Source organism: Grampus griseus, assembly GCF_964374135.1.
Source record: "Grampus griseus genome assembly, chromosome: 14".
Classification (NCBI taxonomy): domain Eukaryota; kingdom Metazoa; phylum Chordata; class Mammalia; order Artiodactyla; family Delphinidae; genus Grampus; species Grampus griseus.
In genome coordinates this window covers 6,847,637-6,867,312 of record NC_139008.1, presented here as the reverse complement: position 1 = coordinate 6,867,312, position 19,676 = coordinate 6,847,637, and the positions used below count along the sequence as shown (strand labels likewise).

Genomic DNA, 19,676 nt, shown 5'->3' with positions numbered 1-19,676 from the left:
TGCGTTTCTCGGCCTCTATCCCTTCTAGTGGAGGGCCGACGTCCCCGCCTCCTGATTGGACCTGATTGGCTCCATCTCCACTCCTAAGATTTGTGATTGGATGCGGCTGCGCGGGGCGGGCCGGCCTGGAGAGTAGGCCGTTGGCGAGCACTCTATTCTAGTCCCCCTCCCTTCTCTCGCCTCTCTTCTGCGCCGGAGTCTCCACCCCGCCGGCGGGTTCTGATTAGCCACTTCCGACGCGTCTCGGGATCCCGATTGGTCCGTCGGGTCCCTGAGCCCGCTTCCTCCCCCTGGAAGCGACTACGGCGGCTCCGAGGAGGGGGAGGGGCAAGGAGGGACGGCCGGTCCCGTCAGTCAGGCAGCGGGAGCCGCCGGGAGCGGATGGCGGCGGCGGTAGCGGCCTCTCTCGCCGCCGGGGGTGAGGAGGCGGCGGCCACGACCTCCGTTCCAGGGTCTCCGGGTCTGCCCGGGAGCCGCAGTGCAGAGCGGGCTCTAGAGGAGGCCGTGGCCACCGGGACCCTGAACCTGTCTAACCGGCGTTTGAAGCACTTCCCCCGGGGCGCGGCCCGCAGCTACGACCTGTCAGACATCACCCAGGCTGGTGAGTGCACCCGGCTCCGAGCCCGGCCGGGACCCTCATTTGCATAGCCCCGCCCCTCGCTTGTTTCTTCCCGGGCCCGGGAGTCTGGCCCGCCCCATCACCTGGCCGTCGGAGTTCTAGATTCTGCTGATTTGCATAAGTCTGCCACCACCCCCTCCCCACCTTAAGAACTACTAGACAATGAGCGCTTTTCTGGTTTGCACGGAACGCTCAAGAATCTCTGGCCGAGCGTCGTGAGCGCCCCCCTACCCCGCCCCGCTTCTCTTTATTTGCATATCTGCGCACCTGTAGAATGGTCCTGCCCCTCACCTGCTTGGCTCATTTGCGTGATCTCTTCAACCTCAGTTCTGATCGTTCCATAAAGCAGCCCTCACGAGCCCCCCCCCATGACTCCTTTCTCTTTCTCCACTTAGTCTCCAACTCTTTCCCCTGTTCCACCAAAGATAAGAGCAGCCCCAGGCCCCCGCTTCCATGCGTTTGCCCCTGACAGCCCCAAGTTTCTGTTTCCTTTGCTTGTAGTCCCGCCCCCTAAGGCCGCTGACTCTCTCCATTCTTCCCCCAGCCAGCCTGTGGGAAAAAAGCAAATCTCCCACCTCCCCCAACTCTTTTCTCCGCGAGCTCTTCCTCCTATTATCCCTGACTCCTTTATCTGCGACTCCTCCTCCTTCTTGCGTGTGTGAGGTCACTGTGGAGCCTGTGATCTCACAGAGACCCTAGAATTCCCATTTCAGTTTCTGCTTTCCCCACGGGGGAGGGACTTGAGGCAGCTGCTGAAAGGAGGGAAATCTTATCTCCCAGCTAGGAGTGCTGGGAAGCTAGAGATGGCCCAACTGTCCTTCCTAGTCCCCCACCCATAGGATCCCTCCACCCTGGTGTCTGTTGATGGTAGGGTGCAGGGACTCCACTGTGACGAGTGAGTCAGGCTCAGCTGCTCAGGAGGCAAACTCTGACCTTGGGCTGGCAGCTGGGGGGTGGGGATTGGAAGAGGGGTGGAGGACTGCATTCCCAAAGCCCCACCCCAGCCGAGCCCAGGGTGGGACTTGGGGCTGGATGAGAGTGTCCCCCTGATGCCACTGCCCTGGGACTGCACTGCCCCCCTAGCAGGTGCCTGCTCGCCTGCAAACACCCTAGTGGGCGCCGACGCACACTCTTTCCTCGACTGTTCTGGAGAGAACCAGTTGAAACCACTCCCGTTGTCTTGGGTTGCTAGGTAAACTCACTCGCCCACTCTTCGGCGAGTGAGTTCAGGGCAGCCTGAGTTCAGGGCAGCCGAGAGCCACTGCTGTCCCTCTCAGTCTCCCCGAGCCGCCTAACCCCCCAGCTCCAGACTGACCTCAGCAGCTGTGTGACACTTGCCGTCTGTTCCCTTTCCCCTCCCCCTTGCTTGTTTTTTGACAGAGACCAAATGTTATTCTTTACTTCCTTAGGGCTCTGTCTGTGTGAGTGGACTCCTGGGGAAAACTCCCAAGACCTCCCGGGCCCCCTCCCAGCTCCCACCCCCTCTCCGCCTCCTCCCCCAGCATTCCGGCTCAGGGTGCAGCCCGTTCTCCAGGGCAAGCGGGACAATCCCAGCTTCCTGAGAACCTCTCTCTACCCTGCTCTCCACACAGGAATCCTCAGTCCTTTCAGGGCCCAGGTTCTAGGCCAGGTGGGTCTCTCTCGTCCAGAACTCTCTCCTCCGGCCCCTCTCCCCAAGCAGGGTGCCTGTAGCTTGGGGTGGAAAGAGGAAGTGACAGGAACCCAGTCTGTTGCCCATACCCTGCTCTCCACACTTCCTTGCCCTTCAACCCTGATGGACTAAAAACTTCAGCTCTGCTGACTGAATCTTGTGGAACCTCTCCTCCTGCTTCCGCAGCTCTTTCTGAACCAGCGTTTTCCTTGCACGTGTGCTGTGTGGAAGGTCCCTGCTGTCCCTTGGACTCGGTCCCCGGGCCCTGATAGTAGGATGAATCCTGAGGTGGGGGGAAGGGCTGCTCTCACAAAAGAGAAGTGCAGCTCATTCTCTCGCAGACCGCATCCTGTGCCTCCTGTGCACTGCTCCTCCAGCCCCGCTCCCTTCCGCTCACTCGCTCTGAGCTTTTGCCCCCGCTCCCTGGCCCGCCCCATCACAGCTTGCCCTCCACCCCCCTCATCCACATGCGCGTGCAGCACACACATTTGTGGATGCAGAGGAAGCGGGCAGGTGGAGGGGGAGGGCGGGAGGACTGCATCGCATCCTCCAACCCTCTCTGGAACTGTCTTCTCCTGTGACAGGTCTTTTTTCTGTGCACACCAGGGCTGGGAGCAGAGAGGGTTCTTGGGGCGTCAGGCTGTCGTCCGCCCTGGTAAACACAGGGCCCAGAGACAGAACCTGACAGGTTATTTCTACTTCATTTCCTGTCACAAGACTCATTTCCTTGGGGGATATACCCCCGCTTCCCCTCCCCTCGGCTTTTGCTTGCCCCTCCGTGGAGAGGGCCCTCTAAGAAGCTCACCCAAGCTCTGTTCCCTGGGACTTCCCCAGCAGGCCCTGGGCCCCTCCCAATACAGGCTGGGCAGAGGGAGCAGAGACCCGGGCTTGTAGCAGTCTAAGCAGTGAGAGCCTTCAGACTGGCAGGAACCCCGTACTGGACGCCTTGCACTGGTCTAGCAAGCCGCTGGTTGAGATAAAAGGATGCTAGTAGACTCTCCCGTCCTTTCCGCCCTGTCCACTCCTCGCCCGTGCCCAAGACTCGAGGCAAAGGAGCTGGTCTGAAGTCCGGGTCAGCAAGAGAGGAAGTAGAAGCAGGCCGTTGAGACTGTAAGAGGGCAGGAAGGAGGCCAGCTCTGAGGAAGGTGTGCCTGGGACTCCACCTCCCACCTCCAGCTTGGTCCATTTGCCTTTCTCTCCAGGTCCTTGGGAATCTGTGACTTCATAGTCCCTTGGACGTGGCTTGCTGATCCCAGGGGCTGGTGAAAAACCGGTGGCCAGTGTCAGGTCTCCAGAGCCAGGCTATGATAACCCTTGGTGGCCAGTGTCAGGTCTCCAGAGCCAGGCTATAATAACCCTTGGTGGAAAATAGGTAGAGGTTGGGAGACAGGGCGCCTAGGAGGGGTGAGCTTTCTCGGTCGTGTCCCCCAGGGGTTGTTCATATTCTTACCTTGAACCTCCCAGCCCATCACCTTGCTAGTTGCTTTGGAGCACCAACCTTCTCCTGTGACCTTTGCCTTCCACCTCTCCAGGCATCACAGAACAACAGAAACCACAAGAGTTATAGAATCCAGCCACCCTTACAGGATAGCCCTGCATTTGTGCGTTTGAAGATGGTGTTCATGGCTCGCCCCCTTCCCCCAAGTCTAGGCTTCTCCAGCCCAGAGACCCCAAGGCCTTTGCCTTCCCTTTGCCGCTCTGGCTACGCTTGGAATGGGCTCCAGGTTACGGAAGGCTTTCTTCTTGCTCCAGAGGGTCCAGGTTTATAGGTCTGATTCCTTGGCTCTGGGGAAGTTCAAGGTCTTCCTGTCCAGGGCTGGGTCTTTGCAAGCTCTCCGCTGACACTTGCTTCCCCTAGACCTGTCCCGGAACCGGTTCCCCGAGGTGCCAGAGGCAGCGTGCCAGCTGGTGTCCCTGGAGGGTCTGAGCCTCTACCACAATTGTCTGAGATGCCTGAACCCAGCCTTGGGGAATCTCACAGCTCTCACCTACCTCAACCTCAGGTAGGGAGGCAGGGCCACTGCAGGGTAGGGGGTGGTCCTTCTCGGCCCCAAGTACCAGTGAACAGCACCCTGAGTGACCCTCCCGGTGACCCTGAAAGGACAGCGCCATGCCTGGAGGGTGAGCCCACTGCCCTCCTCCCTCCCACAGCCGAAACCAGCTGTCATCGCTGCCGCCCTACATCTGCCAGCTGCCCCTGCGAGTACTCATTGTCAGCAACAACAAACTGGGGGCCCTACCTCCCGACATCAGCGCCCTGGGAAGCCTGCGGCAGCTCGTGAGGATGGGGAGCAGGGTGACAAGAGGGACTGATGAGCCAGGCACTAGGGACCTCTGGGGGGCGGGGGAGGGCAGGAAAAGGAGGGATGCACCCTAGGGGAAAAGCCGAGACTAAAGCAGGTGGCCAGGTCCAGGAGGTGGTTTCTGATGCTCGGGGTCTGTGGCTCCTTCCCTACTTCTTTCCTCATCCTAGGATGTGAGCAGCAATGAGTTGCCATCTCTCCCAGCGGAGCTGTGTGGCCTCCCTTCCCTGCGGGATCTCAATGTTCGGAGGAACCAGCTCAGCGCCCTGCCTGATGGTGAGGAAAAGGAAGCACTGGAGGGGTGTGAGGATGTGTGTGTGTCTGTGTGTGTGTCTGTGTCTGTGTATCTACCTTGGAGGAGTCACAGACAAGGAATCTTCAAGGAAAAATAATGCCTTAGTTGCCTAGGGTTTTGCAATGCATGAGACATGCTGTAAATTATTTTCTTTGCTCTTGACCAGCAGCCCTCTGAGGCTGGCAAAGCATGGGTTATTAGCCGTGCTTGACAAATCTGGGGAAGGGTACAGGAAGGGGAGTGGTGAGTGCATTGGCACCCTGTAGAATTTCACAGTCAAGAGGAGCCCTCAAGGTCACCCAGTGTTACCATTTAGCGCCCACGAAGCTCTCAAAACCTGAGTCAGGTGAGGTCCTGTGCTGCCTCCCCAGAGATTCTGAACCAGTGAGCTGGAGCTCAGGCAACCCCATTTTAATGGGCTAATTGTGATGCACCCGACACTTGATAGCCTTTGCTCCAAAGCAGGCACACCTTCCTTTATTCAGCCAGCATTGTTGTGTGTGTGTGTTTCCTGTGTTTTAGGTGGGGAACAGGTAGATGTGAGTGATGTCACTCAGATCTGGGGCCAACTCTTAAGATTTAGTGGCTTAATGGGGAGAGACAAGCAGAGGGAAGCGCTAGAACAGGAAACTTAGCGCCGTAGGGGCTAGAGGGAGCCGTGTGGCTCTGCTCAGGGACCCGGGGAAGGCCTCAGTCAGCCCAGAGGTGCAGCAGGAGCTGACCTTTGAAGGAGAGTTCTCCATCCTTCTGCAACCCAGGCAGAAGCAACCCTGTGTGTAAAGCACGGAGGTCCAGCACAGATGTGGTTAGAAAGGCAAGCCAGGGCTAGGTGGGAAGGCTGGGGCCATGCTACCCATGGTTTTGAAGAACAAGAGAGGGGAGTCAGGTGGCCATCCATTTTCTCTAGGCTCCCCCCCACTCCTTCTTTCCTTCTAAGACAGTAGGGGTACAAATAAGCATTTGATCAGGGCTCTCTCTGGGCCATAAAAGAGACCCCAGCAAAATGCCCTGGGGGCCCAGAGGAAGGAGCAATAAATTCCAACCTAGTGTTTAGAAAGATTTCATAGAAGAAATGACCCTTAAGCTGAACCTTGAAAGATGCATGGACAGAAAAATGGGGTTCTCCTACCTGAGCAGACAGCATGTGGAGAGGCCCAGAACAAAGGGGGTGGAGGGTTGTCTGATGTGGTGTGAGGGTGGGCAGCGAGGTGCGAGACATGGGCGGAGCCAGATCATGAACTCCTTAACCAGGGAGGGGTGCTTGACCAGAGAGCAGTGATTTTTTCTTTTCTTTTCTTTTTTTTTTTGCTTTTTCCCCACACATGAACATTTATTAAACATTTTGAGTATTATACACAGTTTCCTTCTTTTACTTAGCAATTTTTGGCATTTTCCTGTCAGTACTTCATTGTTTTTAACTGCTGTAGATGTTACATTTTATAGACATATTGGTTAGTTATTTCTTATTAATCAACATTTGGGCTGTTTCCAAGTTTGAAAAAAAAAAGTTGCAACAAATACTCTTGGGTCCATTTCTTTGTTCAGGATTAATTTCTAGAAGTGGAAGTTCTGGGTCCAAACCCAGAATATTTTGAATTTTAATTGATGTTGCTAACTTACACTCTAAAAAGGTTGTACCAATTTATAAGGCAGAAAATGCTTTTTTTTTTTTTTTTTGGATACATAATCTGAATCTTTGCTAACGTGTTGGGTAAAACATGTTTTAATTTTCATTTTTTAATTCTGTGAAGTTTAGTTTCTAACTTGCTAATTTTGGTTTCTAGCAATATTCATTCTCAATTTATTACCTCTTTGAATTTTTAATTTTAGCCATTATGCTTGATATTAGATTATTCTTTTTTGTAAAGAGCAGCCAATTCTTGTTCTGTCATTGTAACATCCCATGCAATGTTACTGAAGATCAGAAACAAAGTTTTTTAAGGTCTCAGACCTTCTCCTTTAACCACCAAAAAGGTAGTCTTGTACCTGCCTCTTTACTATCCCTGTGGAATATCCTGGATTTTTCAACTTATTGATTCCTGGTCTGAGTGAAGAGAATTTTTTTCAGAAGTGTGATATAAAGTAATTCACAGTCCCTCTTTTGATCTGATTCTAATAACTGAATGCTAGCTCTTCTGTTTATAATCCATTTCTGACCTTGCACCCATCTGCCTAGCTCCTAGCTCTATGGGCTCTGGTTTCAGCTCATGCTGCCAGGGCGCTCTCCCACTTCGGGCTGTCTTGGTAGACGTTCTGCCCTAGGCAGGTGCTGCTCACCTATTCTTGACTCTTGGTGGACATTCAGGAAGTTACAGCAAGAAATGTTTCACAGATGGTATCTGATACAGTCTAGTTAAGATTAATGGGGAATAAAAGTACTTTGCTTAGAAATAATTATCCACAGATCTAAAGTCAACAAAAGTCTCTACAACAAAAAATACATAATTTTTTCGGGGGAAGGAGGAGGCTTGAAATAGATCAGAAAACACTTTCACGTTAATTGTTCTTTTCATATACTTCAAATTTGTACTTAATGCCTTTCTCCTCCTGGACATCAGAAGGAACACCTGGATATTCTGAGATAAGTTTATATTTTTCCAAATCAATTTCTGGAAAAAATGTGTCACTTTCAAATTCCTGCATGGTCCTTGTCACAAATACTCTAAGATGGCCTGGCTTGTTCATGGCTTCCTTATAAACAGAACTGCCTCCCACTATCCGGACCATGTCCACTTTATTTGTTAATTCTGGTCGCTCAGTAAGTTTTAAGGCATCATCCAGACTTCTGGCAAGAAAATGAGCTCCCTGTGGAGGTTCCGTGAGTTCTCTACTGAGAACTATATTAATTCTGTCCTTTAAAGGTCGATTCTTCTCTGGAATGGAGAACCAGGTTTTCCTACCCATAATCACCGAATTCTGTTTCCCTTCTACTGAAGAGGTTGTGGTCATTCTTTGGAAATACTTGTATTCGTTCCTGAGCGAGGGCCAGGGCAGGTCCCCGTTCTTGCTGATGCCCATGTTCTGGGACACAGTGATGATGCAGTTTAGCGGACGAACCATGATAGCGGCAGAAAACACTTCCGAGCTAGCATGTCACACTGACACGGGGATTACCTGCCAGCTTGGCGCAAAATTTTTCAGAGCAGTGATTTTTATTCTTATTCTGTGTCTCAGGGCACCACTAATCCAGCTGTGCCTTTCTGAGAAGTGGAGAAGGGTACCCTCTCCTGCGGGTGGGCCAGGGCTTGGCTAGTGGAGCGCTGTACGGTCGCAGCAGCCCCCTCTCCCCGTGCCTTTGTGCACGGTGCAGCCCGCTAACCCGCAGCAGCCCCGCCTGCAGATCCTGGAAGGCTTTTGAGCAACGCGGTGGCACAGCTTGGTTTGGGCCCTGTGACGGACACTTGAGAAGGAGGAAGTGGTGGTGGGGTGGGAGGACAAGGCGAGGGAAGCACGTGGGGTGGGCAGCAGCTGAAGTTGTTCTGAGCGGGAAGAGGAGCAGGGAGGTGGGTCCTGGGGAGTGCCCTCAGCCAACCAGGGCGGAGGCGCGGCGGCCCCAGGGGTGACCCACTAGCCAGAGCAGGGGGCAGAGGAAGTGAGCACAAGGCCCCGCGCCGGGGCATGCTTCTAACTCTTCCCTCACCCACCGCCAGAGCTGGGAGACCTTCCTCTTGTCCGCCTGGATTTCTCCTGTAACCGTGTCTCCCGCATCCCGGTCTCCTTCTGCCGCCTTAGGCACCTGCAGGTCATTTTGCTGGACAGCAACCCCCTGCAAAGCCCGCCTGCACAGGTGAGGACGGGCCTGAGAATGGGCAGGAGTTGGGGGCATAGGTCCCTTTGGTAGCCAAGCAGGATCTGGGAGGCCCCCCTCTCTTCCCCTAACTACCCCCCATGCGCCTCCACATCTAGATCTGCCTGAAGGGGAAACTTCACATCTTCAAGTATTTGTCAACAGAGGCTGGGCGGCGCGGGGGGTCTGCACTGGGGGACCTGGCCCCTTCCCGCCCCCCGAGTTTCAGCCCCTGGTAAGTTTCAAGTGGGAAGGAAGGAAGCCCCTGGATACTTAAACCCCTTCCTAGCACCAGGGACCCCATGGTTTCTGGAGGGCGGATGACGGGGTTGCTGCCCAGAATGGAGCTGACCAGCTCTCCCTGGCTGGCCCCAGCCCCGCTGAGGACTTGTTTCCGGGACGTCGGTATGACGGAGGGCTGGACTCAGGCTTCCACAGCGTTGACAGTGGCAGCAAGAGGTGGTCTGGAAATGAGGTAAGGGCCTCCTTTCCAAGGATCATGGGGGATCTCAGCCCCAGGGGAGAACCTCTGAGCCGGGACCCTTCGCCTACTACCTCTGAAGCTCAGAGTGACTGGTGATGGCTGGAGTCCTCTTCCTTCGCTCGCCCAAGTGTCTCGCGGGGAAGGGCTGGCTCAGCAGCAGAGCCTGGGGCCCTGAACCCCATGGGCCCCGGGACTCCAGAGAGGCTGTCTCCTATCTCTGCATTTCTGCATTTACAGTCAACTGATGAATTTTCCGAGTTGTCGTTCCGGATCTCAGAGCTGGCCCGGGAGCCTCGGGGACCCAGGGAGCGGCGGGAGGATGGCTCTGGTGTGTAGTGGGGTCACGGGCTAGGGGCCGGGGGGCGGGGCATGGACGAGGGCCTAACGCCCGCATTGGCTCGCTGATGCGCACTGCTCTCTCTAGCTGACGGAGACCCTGAGCAGGTTGACTTCATCGACAGCCACGTCCCTGGGGAGGACGAAGAGCGAGGTGCTGGCGAGGTGAGGGGAGCCCGCGTCCGCCTGTCCATCCACCATGAGAGAGCTGGAGGAGGGGAGCCAGTGCAGGCTCGGGCAACCCCCTCAGCCCCTCTGCTGTTCTTTCTTCAGGAGCAGCGGCCACCAGAATCGAGCCCTGTGGCAGGGGATGGGGAGAGGGCACCAAGCAGCAGGTACCCGGAGCCACCTGAGGCGGCGCCTCCTCCCTTTACTTACTTCATCGCCGGCCCCCCTGTCCTCTCCTCCGGCCCGCTCCACCTCTCATCCTGCCTCTGCCCCGCAGGCGGGAGGAGCCGGCAGGGGAGGAGAGGCGGCGCCCAGACACCTTGCAGCTGTGGCAGGAGCGCGAGCGGCGGCAGCAGCAGCAGAGTGGAGTGTGGGGTTCCCCAAGGAAGGACAGGTGTGGGCGTGGGAGCAGCTGCCCTGGCGGTGAGGCCTCCTGAGCTTCCCTGCCTCTCGGGGTTGGCGGAGCCCCGCCTGGCACTGCTGACCCCACACCTTCATTTTCTAGTTTTCCGAAGCTGGGGGTCAGGGCTTCTGGCGGGGGTGCTGCCGCCTCGTCCGCTCAGGCCACCTACAAGTATGTGTCCTCCTGGACCCCGCCTCTCTCGGTCCTCGCCTTACACGCCCTTCCCCTGAGCATCCCCTCGATTCCCCTTCTGTCTCTCCTCAGCGGCAAGCCCAAGTCCAATGCCACCCAGCTGGGAGCTTCGGGGGGGCAGGGTGCTCCCACCCCCGCCTCCACCTCCCAGGAGCCCCTTCCTACAGCGGGACCAGGTGGGACGGCGGCGCTGGGAGGAGGGTGCGGGCCTGTGTAGGTGGGGGGGCGGGTTGAGACCTGGTGGCCTGAGGGAGGAGTAGGACACTGAGGGGATGCTTCTCCTGCCCCCTGGCTCTGGCCTCCAGCAACCGCACCTGCTCCCCGGCCACTCAGCTCCATTCAGAGACCAAACAGCTTCCTCTTCCGTTCTTCCTCTCAGAGCAGCTCAGGTGGGTCTTCCCTCCTCCCCAGTACTAACCCGGTGCTAATCCAGCACTAACCCCGGCGCTGGGGCCATCCCTTCTGGCCTGGGAGTTCTCTGGTCAGTTGTCCCATTGTGTTGAAAATCCCACAAGCGCAGAGAGGCAGGTGATGTGGGTGCCAGACCCTGCGACCGGGCTGCAAAGTCGATGGTGCGTAGTAGAGGCGGCCCCACACCCTCCTCTCTCTCCAGGCCCTTCCTCACCGGACTCTGTCTTGAGACCTCGGCGATCCCCCCAGCTTTTGGACGAAAAGGAGGTGATGGCTCAGCTGCGCCAGGTATGAGAGGTGGGGTCTGCGTGGGTGGAGCCTGGGCTCCGCGTGGTGCCTGGAGGTTCCCGGCTTCCCTCAGCAGCCTTTTTGCCTACCCTGGTACCTCCCCTGAGACGGAAGGGGCAGGAGGGCGTTCCCTGCTGACCCTGACCTCTCCCCCTCCTTCCCCTGCCTCCCAGGTGCTTGAGTCCCAGCTGCAGCGGCCCCTACCCGAGGACCTGGCAGAGGCTCTAGCCAATGGGGTCATCCTCTGTCAGCTGGCCAACCAGCTGCGGCCCCGCTCCGTGCCCTTCATTCACGTGCCCTCACCTGCTGTGGTCAGTTGGGGCCCAGGCAGGAAGTAGGGGTTGGGACGGGGCCTCCTGGGGCCTCCCCCTTACTCTCTTTTTCCTTTCTTACCCACCCCCAGCCAAAACTCAGTGCCCTCAAGTCTCGGAAGAATGTGGAGAGTTTCTTAGAAGCTTGTCGAAAAATGGGGGTGCCTGAGGTATGGGGGTGTGTTCTCAGGGGCCCAGGGCTGGTCTCTCCTATAAAGGGTGCAGTGTCCTGGGCTCAGCGGGGCACCCTGCATGGATGGCAGGGTTCCATTCACGGGGGTGTCTGCTTCTCAACAGGAAGCACATCCGCCAGCCCCTGTCCCGCATGTCTCCCCTGCATGCCTCCCTTCCTTGCACTCTGCATGTCGGCGTGGCTCTGGCCCTGGCACGTGAGGGCAGGGGGTGGGAAGGATTGTCCTGCTGCTGCTGCTGCTGCTGACGTCCTTTGTCCTTGTCCATCTGTCCTACTCTCCCTTCCCAGGCTGACCTGTGCTCGCCCTCGGATCTCCTCCAGGGCACTGCCCAGGGGCTGTGGACCACCCTGGAGGCTGTGAAGCGGGCGGGGGGCAGGTCCCCCCCGCCCCTCTGGCCCCCCTCTGGTCTGGGAGGCTTCGTCCTCTTCTACGTGGTCCTCATGCTGCTGCTCTGTGTCGTCTACACTCGGCTCCTGGGTTCCTAGGACCTGACGTCACCCCTCCCCCTACCCCCTTGCCCTACTTCTATTTATAAGACTCCTGTGCAAACCCCCTTCCCCGCTGGTGGTGCCTTCAGCCCCTACCAAAGACACTAGTGAACCCCCCTCCCCTCATAAACACTGACCTCAGAGGCCCCACTCTGGTGCCCCCAGACCCTGGGTCCCCAGCCTCTGGCCACCCTCCTGTAGCCCCTCCCTTCTCAGTGCTGATGGTGCCTTTTAAGTCCTCTCCCTGCCCTGCCCTCTGCTTCCCTAGAGGGTGGGTCTTAACCTTCCTTCTTGCACCATCCCCCCCCCCCCAGCTGCTATAGGGGGCTAAATTATCTATATTTTGTAGAGAGAACTCTATATTTGTAGGGGATGCAGGGGCCCAGGCTGGGTCTCTGTCTCTTGTATAAATTGTACAGACCGTGGCTGCGTGTGTGTGTGTGTGTGTGTGTGTGTGTGTGTGTGTGTGTGTGTGTGTGTGTGTGTGTGTGTGTGTGTGTGTGTGTGTGTGTGTGTGTGTGTGTGTGTGTGTGTGTGTGTGTGTCCGCGCGCGCGTGCGTCTGCTCCTGCTGTGCCGGGGGCCCATCCCTGGCCATGTCCCCTGGGCTCTATGTGCCAGCTTGCCTACTCCAGCATTTCCCTCTGGAAATGGCAGGTCTGTCCTTCCCTCTGAGCCTTGGCCCCCTGTGTCATCTCCCTTCTGTTATCCTCTGGCAGCTTCCTTGCATCTCATTTGTCCCCAAGCCATGTCCAGGGTGCCCTTGACCCTTGCCTGCTACATTCTGTCAGCTTCCTTTGCCCAGGCTCCTTTAGGGTGTCTCCCACCCTACAGCTGAGAGGAGGAGGTGACAAGGAGAACTTAACCTGGGCCCCTCCCTGTAGGAGTCCCTGTGCCAGCCCCACCACATCCTGGAAGAGGAGGGGGCCCCGGGAAGGGGCCTCCCCTACATCGCTGCTGTCATCCATGCACTGCTGGAACGGCCTTAGGGGTTGAGGTCGGGGTGCAGGGGCCCGACCCGGCGGGAACCCCAGGAACAGAGAAGACAGCCACACCTGGGCTCTGCTCTCTAGCGAGGACTGGTGAGGGCGGCCTCGGGCCTGGCCCTGTGCCTCGGGCACCTGTCTGCCCGGGAGCTTGGAAGCAGGCTGGCCCAGCAAGGCGCGAGGCCGCCTCTGGGCGTGGTCGAGGGTATGGGATGGAAGACTGGGGGCTGGGTGTCGTGTCACGTGCAATAAACGGAAGCCGGAAGCCCTCTAGGTTGCCCCTTAGCTGTGTGTGTGTGTGTCTGCGAACGAGCTGTGTGCTGGGGACGGTGTAGCTTCCACGCGCGGGCGCCGCAGTTCCCTCTGGCCGTTTTCACCCTTCCGTGCGGCCCCGCTGTCCGCGCCGCCAGGAGGCGCTCGCGGGCTCCCGGCGGGACCGTGCGCCACGTGGCCCGGAAACGCGCTGGACGCCTGCGCCGCGAAGCCTTGAGAGGTGGGCCGCAAGCTGGGCGCGCAGGGCAGCGCGGGCCGCTGAGGGAGGCTGCGCCCGAGTGGGAGCCGGGAGGTGCCAGGCGGGCGGCGCGGGGCCCTGACCTGCCCTCCGCGTGGACGCGGCATGTTGCCCTGGACCCCCCGGCGGTGGGGCGCGGGTGAGGAGCAGGCGCCCGAGGAACAAGGCCCCTCGGCGGGCAGCGACCCCGGCCAGGCCTGGGACTCTGGAGAGGAAGCCCTGCGGGAGCCAAGAACAACCCCACAGGACAGGTGAGGGGCTCTGCCAGCGGCACTTGGGCGAAACCCGACGGGGGCCCACAGTGTGAGAATATCTCAGTTGTTCCTAGTAGCGAAGAAAGGGTATGATCAGCTTCCCCGCACCGCGGACCCTTGGCCCGGCCTTGGAAGTATTCAGACTTGGAGCAGGGAGGTGATTGCGGGAGGCTGTGACCGAAGCATCTCAGTACCGCCCCTTCCCAGTCCTCAGCCCTGGTCCCGAAGGCCTTCCTGGACCCAGAAAGAGCAGCAGCTGCCTCGGCCGCCCCCAGGCCTGACTGCCGAGCGGTCACCGGGAACCCCAGGTAGGTACAGGGTCCTGCCATCTTTACCCCCAAGACCCTTTTACCGACTCCTGAGCCGATTTTAATCTCTTCAAGTCCTCCCCCCCAGTTCCCCTCCCCCCCCAGATGACCTGGGAGGTGGCCCCGTCAAGGATGACCCTGCTGGCGCCACAGGACCCCAGCTGTGAAGCTAAACCGGGACCTCAGCTGGTGTGGGTGAGTTGGGGGTACCTGTGGCACCAGCCTCGGGTGGGGCAGGGATGCCTTGGGAGGGGGCTGAAGCTCCAGGAATCTTTCCCATCCCTCCACAGGGGCTCAGCTGTGAGTCAGGCACCTCCTTCTCAGGCCGGACCTTGCGCCATCCCTCATTCTGCCCTCTGTACGAGGCAGCCTCAGGCAGAGGCCTCAGGCCCAGTCTAGCAGGACGTCAGAGTGGAGAGCAGGTGCCCAGGGATGCAGGTATGGCCCTTGGTCCCCTCAGGCTCCGCGGAGAACCAGTGCAGCGCTTGCCACCCTAGCAGCTTCTCCTCCCCAGGGTTCCCGGTGATGTGCCGTGAAGATGTCTTTCTTTCTGACCATGTGCTGCCCTGTGGGCAGCGTGTTCCCCTGTACCGGTCTCAGGCCCGTCAGCAGGTGAGTGCTCTTCCTGCCCTGGCCTCACCCCAGCCTTCACGCAGGGCTCGGGGGGAGACACTTGCCTCTTCTTTCTCCTCAGGTGATGGGCTCTCTGAAGCTGCTGCTCCCACCCCCAGTCATGTCCCCCAGGGTCCTCCCCGCTCCATCCTCTGGCTGCTCCACCGCCTGGCTCAGTGGGCCTGAGCTGATCGCCCTCACTGGCCTCCTGCAGATGAGCCAGGGGGAGCCAAGACCCAGCTCCCCGGGGGATCCCATGCCCCCTGCTGGCCCCCCAGACCCTGCCTCTGACCACCCAGGTGCCAGTGGTGGCCAGAGCTGTTCTCACTGCATGGACCCATCTCTCCCACGGGCCCCAGACAGCCAAGGTCCATAGCCCCTCTGGGGGAGAGTGGGCCCCTTACTTCCCCAGGCAGGTTCTGTTGACAATAAACAGTGTTGGTTTGCAAACTGGCTCCTTGTGGCAGATAGCAGAGTGGGGCGAGGAGGCAGGGATGGGGTCTCTTCTTCCACCACGGCTTTGGTTGCTCTCCCCTCAGATTCTTGTTACTCATTCCCCCTACAGTCGGGCAGGGGAATCCATGGACCTAAGACTTTTCCAGGCTCACCCAGCAGGGAAACTTTAATGGGGGTGGGGTGCACAGTATAGACCCCTAGACTAGATTAAGTATATTAGAAGCAAGGACTCCATCAGTTCTGCCAGGCCCGGGAGAAGGAGAATTGTGTGAGCACGTAGCTGGCGTTGGGAGAGGCAAAGTAGGGGGTAGGGGGTGTCATCACTTCGGGAGGGCACTAGTGTAAGATACCTGTTGCTCTCATCCTTCTTGCTCTGGGGTCCCAGGAGTTCAGCCGACACCAGGCAAGCACAGCAGGTGTGTGTGTGTGGGGGGAGGGGTAGATCTCTGTCTTCGTGGTCGTCATCATTGGAGGCAGGGTGTGGGGCCAAGGCTGACTTGAGACTCTGGAGCGATGCTGCAGGAACTCTGTGGGGAAACAGAGGGTCAGGGCTTTGGCTGAGAAGGTCCAGAAATTTGTAGGGGTTTTGTTTTAAGGGGGGAAGAGTTCTAGAATTTTCTCCCTTAAAAGAATCCAACTTCTTGGGGAACCTCCTCCCGAAGACTTCACAGGTGCCACAGTTGGAAGGGGCAGAGCCCTTAGGCAGCCCGTCCTAAGGGGCAGCTCAGCGCTTCTGCTGGTCACACGTCCTAGGGGACATCTGGGCTGTAGAGCCTCTCCATCGGGCAGGAGGGGATTATGGGGTTCAGCGGGGTGGGCAGGAAGGCATTCTTAACTTTGCCCTTTTTTTCTTCCTCCACTCCCGTCTGTCTCTCCATCCATCAGCTATACCCAGGGGCCACGGGGGTCTCCTCACCGGGGCCTCCCCGAGGTTCTGGAACTCGATGTGTGCGTAGCTGTGTGGGCGGTTCCTGGCCCCGGGGGCGTCGCCTTGCACCTCCAGGGGAGGGACCAGGTCCAGGTCTACATAGTTGAGGCCGCCGTCAGGGGGCTCGGGGATGTCAGTGCCCATTCCTATGTAGTCGGCGGCCGCGTACTCAATGCACACGTACTCCCCGGCTAACTCTGACGGCGGCTGCAAGCAGCGCTGAGCCCCTGCGGATCCCCAGTCGTCTCCCACGCCTAGATGAGGGCCTTGGAGCCCGGGTCCAGGTTCCCCGGCCCCAGGCCTGTAGGAAAGAGGCAAGAAGCTCGAGGAAAAGGACCGTGGTGCACAGAGGCTCATGGACACATATTCAGTGACCCCTCCATCCTGGAGCAGCTGGTGGGAAGCGGCTTTGGCTGAGGCAGGAAGGCCCGGGGTTGCCATCACCATGTAGCCACTGGCTTGGCCGCCCCCCATGGGTTCGTAGTCACTCCTGGCTCCCTTGGTTATGTAGACCCCGCCCAGCTCCAACCCCTCGGGGTGTGAGGCTGCTGCCCCCGGCCTGGCCAGGGTCTTGAGGGTTGCTTGCTCGCTTCTCTCACTCAGGCGCCCCGGACGGTACAGGCTGCTTGATTGGGCCGCAGAGGCTGGGGTCTCATAAGATTGAGGGACAGAGGGTGTGGAGGCGCTCGTCGGGGGCTTTCTTGGCAGTGGCTCAGCCCTGCCGCCGGCACCACTGTCCCCGATTCGTTTCATGGCGGCCAGGACAGTCTCGTGAATGCTTTGGGCCACGACGGCGTCGGGCGCCTGTAGCCACAGCTCCCCGGGACCCGTGGGTGCCGAGCGGCCAAGCTCCAGGAAGAAAAAAGCGTCGGCATGGCCACAGCGGCGCACGCTGAGCAGGGACAAGCGCAGGGCCGGCGGCGGAGATGGCCGGGAGGCCCTGGAGCTTCTGCCCCCGGGCTTCCGCAGCAGGCTCAGTACCCCAGAACCCAGGCACAGGCAGTAGTCGCCGCTGCCCAGGCCTCGTGCCCGCCCCAGCCCCTTGGGTCGCAGCGTCACGGGCCAGACGTCCTGAAACGGAGCGAGGATCCAGGCCCCTGGGTCCTCGTGGGAGTCGGGACCTGGAGAGACAATTGTCTGGTGACAGGGGCTCCCGGGCCGGCAGGCTGGATTCACTGTGGCCCGGGAACTGAAAACGTGTAAACCCTTCACGTTTGGTCTTGATTTCGGAGAGCGGGGGAAGGGACAGACTACGGATAAACCAAATCCACGATCATCCACCTCCCCCGCACCCCCCCCCCCCCGCCGGGGCTCGGGCCTCACCGGCGGCGGCGGCGCGCGCCTGGAGCAGGGCGCTGTACCACGCCTGCTGCTCCGCCTCGCTGGCCGCCGCCACGCCCAGGCTGCGGTCGCGCGTGTACAGGACGATCAGGTGTCGCTGACGCGCGTCCACGCGCTTACTGATGGTGCACGCGCCCTCCAGGCTCACGCTGAACTTAGGCGGCGCTCGGCCGGCGCGGAACTTCTTCTCGCTCTCGTAACACTCGAGGCGCTGCGGGTAGGCGCGGAGCACAAAGAAGCGGCGGCGCTGGGACTTCTGCTTCCGCAGGTGGCCGCAGAGCCGCACGTCAGCCGGGCAGGCCCAGGGCCGCGGCGGACCCAGTGCCACGTCGGCCGACTCGAACTCCAGGGTCGTCGTGGGGCCTCCGGGCTTCATCCCGGACCCAAAGCAGTAAAGTGTCCGGAGCAGGGGCTGGAACGGCAGAGGTGGGGTAGACGTAGCGGCCCCTGGAGAGGGGGGCGGCATCCTGACAGGCGACCACCCGTCTTGATGCCCAGCGTCTTTCCCCCCACTCCCGACTTGAAGTTTGGGGCAGGGGGTCCGCACCGTGTGCCCCAGTGGCTGCCCGGTGGCCTGAGACACCCGAGGCTCCGACAGACTCTGAGGCTTGACCCCTGCGCCTCTCGTCGCCTCCTCTCCTGTCCTCTCCCCTCCCTCCCAGCGCGGATCGCGCCGAAGTCCCCACCCCTGCGAGGTTAACCCTTGCGCGCCCCGGAGCTGGACGCCGGGCGGTGGGAGTGGAGTGTGAGTGGGCAAATCCAGGAGAGGCGGCCTCCGCCTCACCCCACCCCGTGTCCTGGGACTGGGCTTTTGCAGGGGCGGGGGTGGGGTGGCGTCTCTACTGGTCTGAGCTGCCGGCCGGCCGAGAAAGCGGTGAGGTGAGGTGAGTGTGCGTGGAGCCACGTCTGTGGTGACCGCGCTGGTGGCGTCTGCAGTCCTGGAGGTGAGCGGGTCACTGAGCCGGGCCACCCTTACAGTGGCACCCCCTTCCGGCCTCTGCCACTCCCCACTCAGAATGGTGTCTCCTCTTCCCACCCAGGAGTGGCTCTGTTCTCTGCCTTCCCAAGTAATCCCAGGAGCCAGGGCTACGGAGCACTGGCCTATGCTGATCTTGGAGGAGCTGGAGGTTCAGTTTCTCTGCGGGGTTGGGGCCATAGGAGGTGTCTTGGGGTAAGTTAACTTCTGGATCGGTCCCTGTGCACAGACCATACCCACCAGGGTTCCAGTCAAGTGGCACTGAAGGAGAGCCAGTAGAGGAAGAGACCATCTCTCAGGGGCACTGCCCTCTTGCTGCACCATTGCCCTCAGCCCCTTCTCACCACCTCTGTTCAAAAATAACGCTGCCCAGGCCAGCTGAAGGCTCTGATCACATAAGTGCAGACTCTCTGCACTGGCGGAGGTACTCTTTGCCCCTTGCATCCCGGGAGGCTTGAAATGGGGTTGGGATTCAGACATTTTTACACCCCACTTCTGATCCTTCCAAGGACCACTGACTCACGTTGGGGGCGATGGCGCCGGTCAGTGCACACTCTGTGAGACAAACCGGTAGTTGACACATGGGTGGGGGCCTTAGAGGACCTTATGATTTCACTGTCATGGCAAGTAGGACACCTACAGTGGGGGAGCTGAGGGTTTGGGAGAGGGCAGCTGTGGCCCCTATTAAAGATGGTATTTGGGGAGGAGTGCCTTCAGGTGAGTTAGGAGCTGTACCAGGAGTACTGAAGCAAGGCCACCTGGTTCTTTTTCTCCAGCTAGTCCAAGGGCCAGGAAAGCCTGAGTAGGAAGGGCTGGGCTTCCCACCCGGGCTCCTCCACTTCCCAGGCGTGGGAGGAAGGGGTTGGTCTATGAGCTGGAATACTGGAGAAGCCAACAGTGCGTGCGGTGTGCAGGAAGGCTCAGATTCTTGAACGCCCTTTAAGGGTCATGCTGAAAGTGTGATGCAGGGCACCACCTGGTATCATGAGGATGGGCATCTGGCCAGCAGGCAGCAGCGCCCAGGTTCTGCTCCAGGTGCCCCCCCCCCAGGTCAGCCAAAGCCTCTCCAAGGTGCCAGAGAGGTGGCGGCAGCTCAGGTGGTGCACGTGGGCCAGCGGCAGCCTCCACCGTTGATGGGTGTTGGCCAGGGAGAGGCAGGTATGTGAGAGATCCTGAAGTGGACACCAGAAGTATATTCAAGGTCATAGCCTCCAGTGTGGCCTCAACATATGCGCCATGGAGAAGTGGCAGGGGACACAAAAGACATCTGCAGGCCTTTCCCCTTCCTAGTTTTGGTGCTGCCTTGAGGAGCAGGGCACCCATGGGGGCCACGTACCTGCTGCGCTCCTGCCTGGAGCCTTACTCCCCAGGTTTGA

The 19,676-nt window shown here is 59.3% G+C and overlaps 4 protein-coding genes across 5 annotated transcripts; 2 read left to right on the top strand and 2 right to left on the bottom strand.

The window, feature by feature from the left end:
* Window positions 1-353: 353 nt before the first annotated feature.
* LRCH4 (leucine rich repeats and calponin homology domain containing 4) lies at window positions 354-12,951 on the top strand. Of its 2 annotated transcripts, none has more exons than XM_082670265.1 (18): window positions 354-601; window positions 4,129-4,273; window positions 4,422-4,548; window positions 4,744-4,849; window positions 8,519-8,655; window positions 8,775-8,890; window positions 9,031-9,130; window positions 9,377-9,467; window positions 9,564-9,640; window positions 9,749-9,810; window positions 9,921-10,037; window positions 10,149-10,217; window positions 10,311-10,414; window positions 10,544-10,627; window positions 10,852-10,937; window positions 11,111-11,248; window positions 11,341-11,418; window positions 12,813-12,951. In XM_082670265.1, exons 1-18 carry the CDS (start codon window positions 382-384, stop codon window positions 12,915-12,917), a joined length of 1,962 nt encoding a protein of 653 aa, XP_082526391.1. In that variant the 5' UTR covers window positions 354-381; the 3' UTR covers window positions 12,918-12,951. The 2 variants fall into 2 exon arrangements, with proteins under 2 accessions (XP_082526391.1, XP_082526390.1); XM_082670264.1 differs by lacking the exon at window positions 12,813-12,951 and adding an exon at window positions 11,730-11,948.
* On the bottom strand, window positions 7,365-7,952 carry LOC309832038 (dihydrofolate reductase-like; the record flags this gene model as incomplete). The annotated part of the gene is made up of 1 exon (XM_082669554.1): window positions 7,365-7,952. The coding sequence occupies exon 1, from the start codon at window positions 7,926-7,928 to the stop codon at window positions 7,365-7,367; it is 564 nt and encodes a 187-aa protein (XP_082525680.1). The 5' UTR covers window positions 7,929-7,952.
* Window positions 12,952-13,521: 570 nt separating the features above from the next.
* Window positions 13,522-15,013, top strand: SAP25 (Sin3A associated protein 25). The gene is made up of 6 exons (XM_082670266.1): window positions 13,522-13,676; window positions 13,887-13,987; window positions 14,076-14,182; window positions 14,278-14,425; window positions 14,502-14,599; window positions 14,682-15,013. The coding sequence occupies exons 1-6, from the start codon at window positions 13,531-13,533 to the stop codon at window positions 14,973-14,975; spliced, it is 894 nt and encodes a 297-aa protein (XP_082526392.1). The 5' UTR covers window positions 13,522-13,530; the 3' UTR covers window positions 14,976-15,013.
* Window positions 15,014-15,059: 46 nt separating this feature from the next.
* Window positions 15,060-17,790, bottom strand: LOC309832239 (uncharacterized protein; the record flags this gene model as incomplete). The annotated part of the gene is made up of 3 exons (XM_082669863.1): window positions 15,060-15,582; window positions 15,972-17,120; window positions 17,302-17,790. 3 exons carry the CDS (start codon window positions 17,788-17,790, stop codon window positions 15,520-15,522), a joined length of 1,701 nt encoding a protein of 566 aa, XP_082525989.1. The 3' UTR covers window positions 15,060-15,519.
* Between the last annotated feature and the right edge of the window lie 1,886 nt (window positions 17,791-19,676).